The sequence below is a fragment of the Terrapene carolina genome, unplaced genomic scaffold (genome assembly GCF_002925995.2).
Source record: "Terrapene carolina triunguis isolate 2854851 unplaced genomic scaffold, T_m_triunguis-2.0 Scaffold210, whole genome shotgun sequence".
NCBI lineage: Eukaryota > Metazoa > Chordata > Testudines > Emydidae > Terrapene > Terrapene triunguis.
In genome coordinates, this window is record NW_020664561.1 from 23645363 (window position 1) to 23654364 (window position 9002).

A 9002-nucleotide genomic window follows, 5' to 3' on the forward strand; every position below is an offset into this window, starting at 1 on the left:
CCACATGTCACATTGACAACAGTTGGAGTCATGGGTGTCTTTCACTTCTGAAAATCAGATGAATTGGTGAATAAAGTTGAGCTCACAAAAATAAAGGCCACTTTGGAAAAATCTAGGCCACAAACCCTCCCACAGCTCTGACTGGGCTTCTGTGATTCACTGATGCAGTGTAATCCTGCACTGTTTCTAATGGGAGGTTGTGGCTATGTTCCACCAGCCACCCCTTAACTTATAACTCTGTTTCCTTCTTAAAAATATAAGCACTGGGGACTAAATCCTGCAGGACTTATTGTCAGGAAGAGTACAGTAAGCAGGATTTCAATGTATGTGTACCAAAACTATACTGTGGAGTAAATGTTCACTATTTCCCCACATCTGTAATGTAATATAAATAGAGCCATTGAATTCAGTGAGGTTGAACAGTGCTGTCTTGGGATAGACTCTTCCCTTGTGTTCCAAAGTAGATCTGATATCAGTCTCGGTTTTTTTAAAGGATGGTGTACTTACTGTCCTCTAGAGGTATGAACCAGCAGGGTGATTAGCGTAGAAGTAGCTGGGCAGATACAGTTTAAAGCTAGCATAGCATATTTGAACTCCTCTTCACATACAACGTGATCTGTATAAAAGAAGACAACACAGGATCAGTGCTTTATAAATAGAAAGACTTTGTTTTGGGCTGGACTGTCATTTTACAATATGCCCCAAACAAGGAGCAGAATTGAGTTGCTGTGCTCCAGGAATATCCTGAAAGCAAAGTAAACTGTCAGGCATATCCCTTGTGCAGCACGTGTCATGTACTTGGGGGCAGCTAGCCTGTCCTGCCACTTGCCTTGCTGAGGCTAAACTTTATTTTTAGTGTACTAGATCAAATAGAGCAAGTGGAAGTATGTCTCCTTGAACTGGAAATCACATCCCGAGCTTGAAGTGTAGATATGCCATAGTGGGCTGCTGCAGTTCAACTGCCTGGCAACATGTGTGAAATATCACCCCAAAACTGGTAGATGACATCTGGGGTAGAGGCAGACATTTTCTACCAAACTTGTAGTGAATTGGACAAGGGTTTCTCAAGTTACAACAAACTAAAACCAGAGCTCAAAAAGTCATACTGTGTTTGACACTCTGGAGTGAAGAAAGAAAAGAAGTGAGGAGGAGATTACAAGTAATTTACTGGATTGACCTATACTCCAAGACTGCAAACGCATGTGCACGTATTTAATGTTAAATATATGAGTTTTCCCATTTACTTTAGATTAGATGACAGGTGCTTAAAGTTAAGATTGTGGTTGAGTGCTTTCCAGAACTGGAGTTGCTGTGAAGAGAAAAGAATAAGGAGAGCACTCTGAGATGTCACTTTAACATTTCTACTTTAATAATGAGGGTCTAAGAAAGAATAAGTACTGAAGGCTATTGTGACTTAATTAAGCTCTTTGTAGACTTAGAAGTTTGAAGAGGTTTTGAAAGATAAATACACAAGTAGGTTTTCAAAGCTCTCTCGAATATAGCACACTGTGGTAAAAGGAAAAAATCGGAGTTATTGTCCTTCTTCTTGCTCAGCAGCCATTAAAGTGCTTATCTCAAAACCTTGAAAGTGAAGAAAGAGAAGAGTATGTCTTTATACATGAACTGCACTCTAGTGGTGGAACAGTTCTGCTGTTTTCCTTGTGGTGTGTCTCAGACACAGCATCATAAGTTACAAAATTATTTCCTGATAGAAAGCAGAAACCAAAATATCTCTATTACATATAAGATACTGTAAAAGGGTGAAAACTCTCAACTCAGTTACTTAGACACTGTCAACTTGACTCTTCTGAAACTGATAAATTTAAAATTATTACTGTTTCTGATAGCATAGCTTTTAAATAATGTGTCCTGATTTTAAAAACTTTAAAAATAAATAATATTCTATTCCCCTTTTGACATATATATGCAAAGGAGACACTGACCAACAAAGGCCAGATTCTGCAGACATTTGGGCACACGGTTGACTTTATGCATGTGAATAATCCATTGAACTCAATGAGAGGACTCATATGTGGAAAGGTAAGCACATGCCTATGTTTTTGCAGAAATCAGAGCATGGCTGACTATGCAAGGAAAGAGTGAAACTGACAATACACAAAGTTCTGTCAAATGTAGAAAGAAACTGAAAGAAATTAAAATATTTTCCCAATAACTTCTTCCAGTCATAGAAATCTTGTGTGCTACTTGTAAGTATAGTAGATATAAAGCTTTCAGAAAGAAATGAGATTTTTTTTTTCAAGTTGATCATGTGCTTTTAATGAACCTGAAAAAAACCTACCATTTGGATTCAAAACTAAAGATTTTGCTAAGAGCGTGCAGGGCAAGACATGGTCTACAGTTCAGATAGGATATATTGAAGTTCATGAAAATGATTCAGTAACATAACAGAGGATTATGGAAAGGAATATTGACTTCCTGACACTGAGCACGTGAATACTAGCTCCTACATTTTCAGACTTGAATAGGACTTTGCTACACAACTTCCACTGACCTAAATGCTTTGTCAAGCTTCCTATTTATGAAGATGCTATTGCACAGCATCAAACATTTTTTAAAATAAAAAAACAAGAAAAAAAAACTATAGAATGTCCAATAATTTCATACTCTGTGCTTTGAAGCATGCATGGGGGCAAATGAGCATTGTGACCTGACAATGAATAAAAGGAAATGATGATTAGTGGAATACAAATATAAAGTAAATAATATTCAATCTCAAAGTAGTGCTATATTCTTTAGCATATGTTTTTTATGGGGTGGATAAAAAGAGAGAGCTGGCAGTTTTTTGATAATGTTGCTTGTTCTAAAGTTTTATGTAGGGAATATTCTCCTGTGGTTAAAGCAGGGGACGGGGAGTCATGACTCTCTAGACTATTCACAGCTCTGACACTGACTAACAGTGACCTTGGATAATCCAGTTAAGCTTTCTGTGCCTCTATGCATTAGTAAAATAGGGATGATAACCACCTACCTACTTCATAAGAGTGTTTTTGAAGTTTCACAAATTCTTATTTATAAAGTAATTTGAGAACATCAGATGAAAGATTATACATAAGCATAATTACTATCATTAGCACCATTGTTCTCATTTATTGTTCATAATTTCTCATTTCCAAACTACATAATAAAACATCACTACTCCACTCCTCATCAATTCGATAAAATAAACTAAAATGTTCTTTAAAAACATGCACTTGCACAGAGCAACACTAAACTTTGGACTCCTGAATCTAGGGTCTGAATCTAATATATTCTGACATAAAGCAGAGCCTGAGTCTAAAACAATTCCACATGTAGTTAAGAGGAAATATTCAGGATTTATACCAGTAGTATTTGTTTTAAAGAGTCTAATGTGGACCCTTTTTGCCATTTGCAGTTCATTTATGGAAATGATGCATAGCATGGTGGGTCAGAGTGGACTAGGTCTGGAGGCCTCACCGCCCTGCCTTACCCTGTCCCAGAATAGAGCAGGGAGAAGTCCTCCAGGCAGCCTAGAGTGGCTACAGAGGAGCAGCCAATCAGAGGGGCTGCTGGAGTAACCACTAAGGGGCCAGAAGGGCCAGATAAAAAGCAAGGAGCAGAGCTTTCAGTTCCTGTGTGGAGCTCGATGAGGGGGCACTGGGTGCCTGGCTGGCTAGATGAGCAGCAAGACCTTCGAAAGGTCAGTGAAGGCAGGCAGAGCATGGGGGACTGACCACAGAACATGGCCAGACCAGATGAGGGTACCGAGATGGGCTGTGCTGGTCTGGTTGCAGACTGAGCCCTGGGAGGGCTGCTGAAGAGGATGCCAGCTGACGCTACTAAGATTGGCCCCAGACGGGTGGTTGAAAAAGGCAGTGTCTCTGGGAACAAACCTAAGAGCTACGGCCCCATACCAGGGCTGTGATAAGAACCCAAAAAGGAGGGACAGTGTTTGCAGCTCTGCCAGAAGGCTGAGTTGCTGAAGACCCACCGAGAGAACCGTCGGCTGGGGGGTGCTCAAAAGAGATGGGTGCCACACTGATGTAAGACCAAAACAACAAAAGCAGGCTCACAACCAACAGAAGGGGGCTGCCCGCAAGAGGTAGGGGCTGCCCCTGGAAAAGAATTGTTTGCAGGCATATCCGCCAGAGAAAGGGGGGACTCGTGAGAGGTGGGTACCAACCCCGTTACACATGGTATAAAGATGGTTACACTAAAATATTTTCACCTGTTGTGGAGAAACGTGGGAGTTGTTGTGGGAAGATTTAAAGTTTGTTTGAAAAATCTGCTGTCTTTAGTAGGAACGGCAGCATTATTTAGACTAACTTCCTTGTGCTCCTCCCTGTCCTCTCTCAGTTGAATCGGTGCTTCTTGCATTCCTCTCTTCAGATCCCCCTCTTCTGTGCTAAACAATCTATGTTTTATTTATTATGAAAATAACTCTGTTGAATTATGCAAATGCTCTTTTCCCTGTAGCTGTTTGGAACATGAGTATATGGACTGTAATTTCAAGCTTGTCTTGGTATTGCACATGGATAGGGAAAAACTGGGTCTAATAATACATTCACCTTATTAGAGGGACAAACTATTTTTCTCTATGCTTCTGGGCTAGATTATGCCTGGCCCATGATGTGCCTGTGCTGTGGGGGGAAGGAGAAGGACTCTCCTCCCTTGTGAAGCCTGTGCCAAGGGTTAGGCAGAATTGCAGGCTCTGTACTCTGGGAAGCACAGGTACTGCAGCCTCCCAGAGTGGGCAGGGAGGAGGCCAGGCCCTGGCTATCCTCACACTCAGGCAGTAGAGCTGCCTGGCCATGTGAGTTAGGGAGGAATAGCCTGGATGAGGAGCTGAGTCCAAATCTGAACTTCCATCCTGCAGGAAATCCTGATAGTTCAACTATTGTTTTCATCCTTAATTGGGATGGCAAATAGACATATAAGAAGAATTCACTGAATGAAACATTCAAAAAGGTTTTAAAAATTGAAACCTTTCATTTTGAGCCTTTTCAACATAAAACTACAGTTCCCTATGGCAGCACTTGGCTTCCTGGAAGTTGTAGTTCACATTCCTGATGCCTCCATTCTCCTCTATGGGCCAGGATCCCTAGCTGGACTACTACTGCCATGATGCACCTACAGGTATGCCCCTGACACTCGGTCAGAGTGGAGACTGCATTGTTACAGGAGATGTAGTCCAGCCAAGCAGCCTGGCCCATAGGGAATGGGCATCAAGCATCCAGACTGTAATTCCCATGAGGCAATGTGTCACCATAGAAAAATACAGTTTAATGTTGAACTCACTCAAAACAAAACATTTTATGTTGGTCCAACAAACCAACATATTTCCATTCAGTCAAACCAACCTGAAATGAAATCTCTTCTTTTGGCTTTTCTGGCAGAAAATGTAAACATTTTGGCAAAAAAAGAATTTTCCATTTTGCAAAATAATTTGATGTTTCAGAATTTTTCATTCCACATCAGACCAAAAATGAGACCATCTGAATCTTTTTTGAGAGAGACACCCACTCCAGTGGTTAGGGCACTCACTTGCAAAGTGGGAGACCCAGCTTTGTTTTGCCTGATTCTGAGCAGGGACTTGACCCTGGGTCCCCAACATCCCAGGGTGAGTGCCAGGCTATGCAGTCTGTAGCCAGAATTATTTATACAAGCCAGAAGAGGTCCAAAAGGTGAGATTGATAAAGGGTTCCCACATCCCAGGCACGTTCCCCCAACCACTAGCTTATTGGCTATTTTGGGCTCTCGCTCTGGCTTTGATCATAAATTCTATCCTGGACTAGATAAAACTTTTTGACAAATGATCATTTCCCAAATTGGACAAAAATGTCCCGGCAAACTCTAGTGACAATTCATTGCTATGAGTTATACAAGCTCTAATGTTCTTAAAAGACAATAAGCACTAAGTATAGAGAATGATAATAAGCAATAAGTATAGAGAATGATAAAATGCTTCGTTAGGCTGTATCTCCGATAACTGGAATGGTAATTACACATTTCTGAATAGGTAAAGGAGATTCATGTACTACTAAAAAAGTGGATGCAAGTTAAACACAAAAGCAGAAATGTTCAATTTACTGCACCCCTGATTCACAGGTATTGATGCTTTTCTGTCATGGATACATCTCACTTTCTTTTCAGATTTGAACTTAAATGCAGGATCAATTGGGTGCATTAAAGGTAGTGGCCTCATATAGCACAGTCTATGTCTGAGGGAGAAAGAAAAATGGATCTTCTAGTTTATTATTACTGTAGGAAGGGCAGGGATTCACTTGGGAAATTAACAAACAGTATTTCAGGAGACGATACATAAAGGGTCAAGAGCAATGAAATAGAAAACCTTTCAGTTACTGCATCTACATATTTTGCCTGCCCATGGATGTTAAAAACTCTGTTACATATGCAGCTGTTAGATTCATTATAAGTATAGGGCCCTACAAATTCATATGCGTGGGCATACCCTTATACTGGGCGGGTCTCCTTTGAAGTGTCACAGCCAAAATATGGAGAAGTATTCCACTTCTTTTGCCATCAATAATTAATAATCTAAGCAATAATGGAGAGTGATTTTTCAGTATTTTTGAAGTTTGCAAAGCAATTGAAGCAATAACTAATCCTCGGTTTGAAGTATTTTATATAGTACTTTGTTTTCTTTCCTAAAGGTCAGAAACTGATTTATGTAAGTTATGTATTCTATGCTCATATGTAAAATTGTTACTGAAGATTTCAGGCAGAGCAAAAATGCATAATATTGGTTCAGTAAACTTCCAAAAGAAAGGAGTCATCATTTAAAGGAAGAAATATGGTACAATATCAGGCCAGATCAAATTTGAAAGAAGGTTTTTGCAATGAGGTAATATTGGAACTGTCCTGTATCAAGGTTAGAAAAGTGTGTAGGGAAAAAAGTTGAGTATATTCAGAAGGATAGTTTTTTCTAGAGAAGTTCTCTAGAACTGCCTGTGGCCCTATAGCCATACCCCCTCCTACTCATCTCTCAGAGCTAAGTAGGGTTGGTCTGGATTAGAGAGTGGAGGCCACTAAGGTATATGTAGGTGCCACAGGCAGTGTTTCTGCTGATTCCATAGCTGCCTCACTTCTTTGAATCACGCTGACCCAGGAGGGTGTTCCAGGGCACTACATTGCTGAAGTAGTTGTCCACTGGAATGAGACATAAAGCCAAGGGTCTGACCATTTGTTGTAAATAATGATCCCATGGTTGTGGGTGGTGATGTCAGGTTCGTGACCTGTACATTCAAAGTAATATAATAATTATGTTGTGATTACACTACTGAGCTTAAATTCTCCTTGTAGAATGACACTGTATTCTGTATTTCTAAACTGTCATGCAATGTGGCCATGTGGAATTAGAATTGCTGTGTTTCACACAAGAGATGGGCATGTGTTGTCAATGGATAAAGTGATCCCTGTGCATAATTCATAAATGTTCCTGAGATAAAAGGCACTGCATAAATTTAAAAACATATAGCACTGCTTTCTGTATGGTAAATATTGGAGATAGGCTTAAGTGGTTCAGAAAAGATTGGCTCCTTCTGCCCAGTGCAGGGCCTAAAAAAAATAACTTCTTGCATGTCAGTTTAAGTTCAGACACTAGCAGCACAACAGGGATTTGGGTTCTGAGATGATTGTATGGTCCAAATTATCGGTATAGGGTTTAGCCTAAATAGTAGTTGTGGAGTCTCTGAAGTGTCTCTGTTCTGCAAGCTCACCCTTTTGGGTCATTAGTCATAAGTTGCTATGTACACAGCACATATGGAAAAGTAGACGTATCCTAGAGAAAATACCATCAGAAACAAGTTGCACAATTGAAGTTACAATGTAAAAAAAGAATAGATGATAATCCCATTGTTTTCTTCTCATCATGAGTAAGCCTTATTACCTGTGTTATAGTCTCATAGTTATAGCTTAATCTTATATATTTTATAGTCTTGGAGTGTTGTTTATGACTTTCCCTTCTTTCCAGTATAGAGCAAATTCAGGAACTTTTTTTGTTAACAGAACTTTAATTAGTGCACTTAAATGTTTTTTTATTGTTGTTTTTTTCTGCATCTAGAGTTGTGTATTTGGTGCAATTTGTTTTTTCATCAGATTTCTAGAATGATGAAATAGAATAATTTTCTCCCATAGTGCTTTTGTGCATTTTGCATGAAACAGCAGTCTTTTCAGATCTCAAAATACTGATATTTTTTTAAAGGAAATTGAACTTTCATGTCACCATGGAGAGGGAAGGGAGAGCTTTATTTTTGCTTTAAATTTACACACAAAGTTTTGCAACATAGGCAAGTGTTTTTACCTGCACCATAAGGGAACTGTCAACATGATAAAGGTGTCTATATATACTGCTAGAGAAGCAGTTTACAATGCATATATATATATATATATATATATATATCCCTCTGTAAATGGTTTTGTTTGTTCTCTCTCTCTCTCTCTCTATATATATATATATACACACATACACATACTGTGACAGACCCAGACCAGTGGGGTACAGGAGTCTGGTAGAGGGCAAATATACTGGTCACTGGATGAGTAGTTTTCTGTTCCCTGAGTGACCAGAGCAGGGGCTCCACTAGAGTAATCCGGAACCTGCTAGAACCAGTTACGGCAGGCAGGCTAATTAGAACACCTGGAGCCAATTAAGAAGAAGCTGCTAGAATCAATTAAGGCAGGCTAATCAGGGCACCTGGGTTTTAAAAGGAGCTCACTTCAGTTTGTGGTGGGAGTGTGAGGAGCTGGGAGCAAGAGGCGCAAGGAGCTGAGAGTGAGAGGGTGTGCTGCTGGAGGACTGAGGAGCACAAGCGTTATCAGACACCAGGAGGAAGGTCCTGTGGTGAGAATAAGGAAGGTGTTTGGAGGAGGCCATGGGGAAGTAGCCCAGGGAGTTGTAGCTGTCATGCAGCTGTTACAGGAGGCACTATAGATAGCTGCAGTCCACAGGGCCCTGGGCTGGAACCCGGAGTAGAGGGCGGGCCCGGGTTCCCCCCAAACCT

General features: G+C 40.3%; 1 protein-coding gene across 1 annotated transcript in view; it reads right to left on the bottom strand.

Moving 5' to 3' along the window:
• LOC113407282 (potassium channel subfamily T member 2-like) overlaps positions 1-9002 on the bottom strand; it is a 299061-nt gene that overhangs the window by 92799 nt on the left and 197260 nt on the right. Inside the window, exon 15 of the mRNA XM_026655611.2 lies at positions 508-616. Coding sequence (XP_026511396.1) covers positions 508-616 — 109 coding nt within the window. The remainder of the gene's footprint in view (positions 1-507; positions 617-9002) is intronic.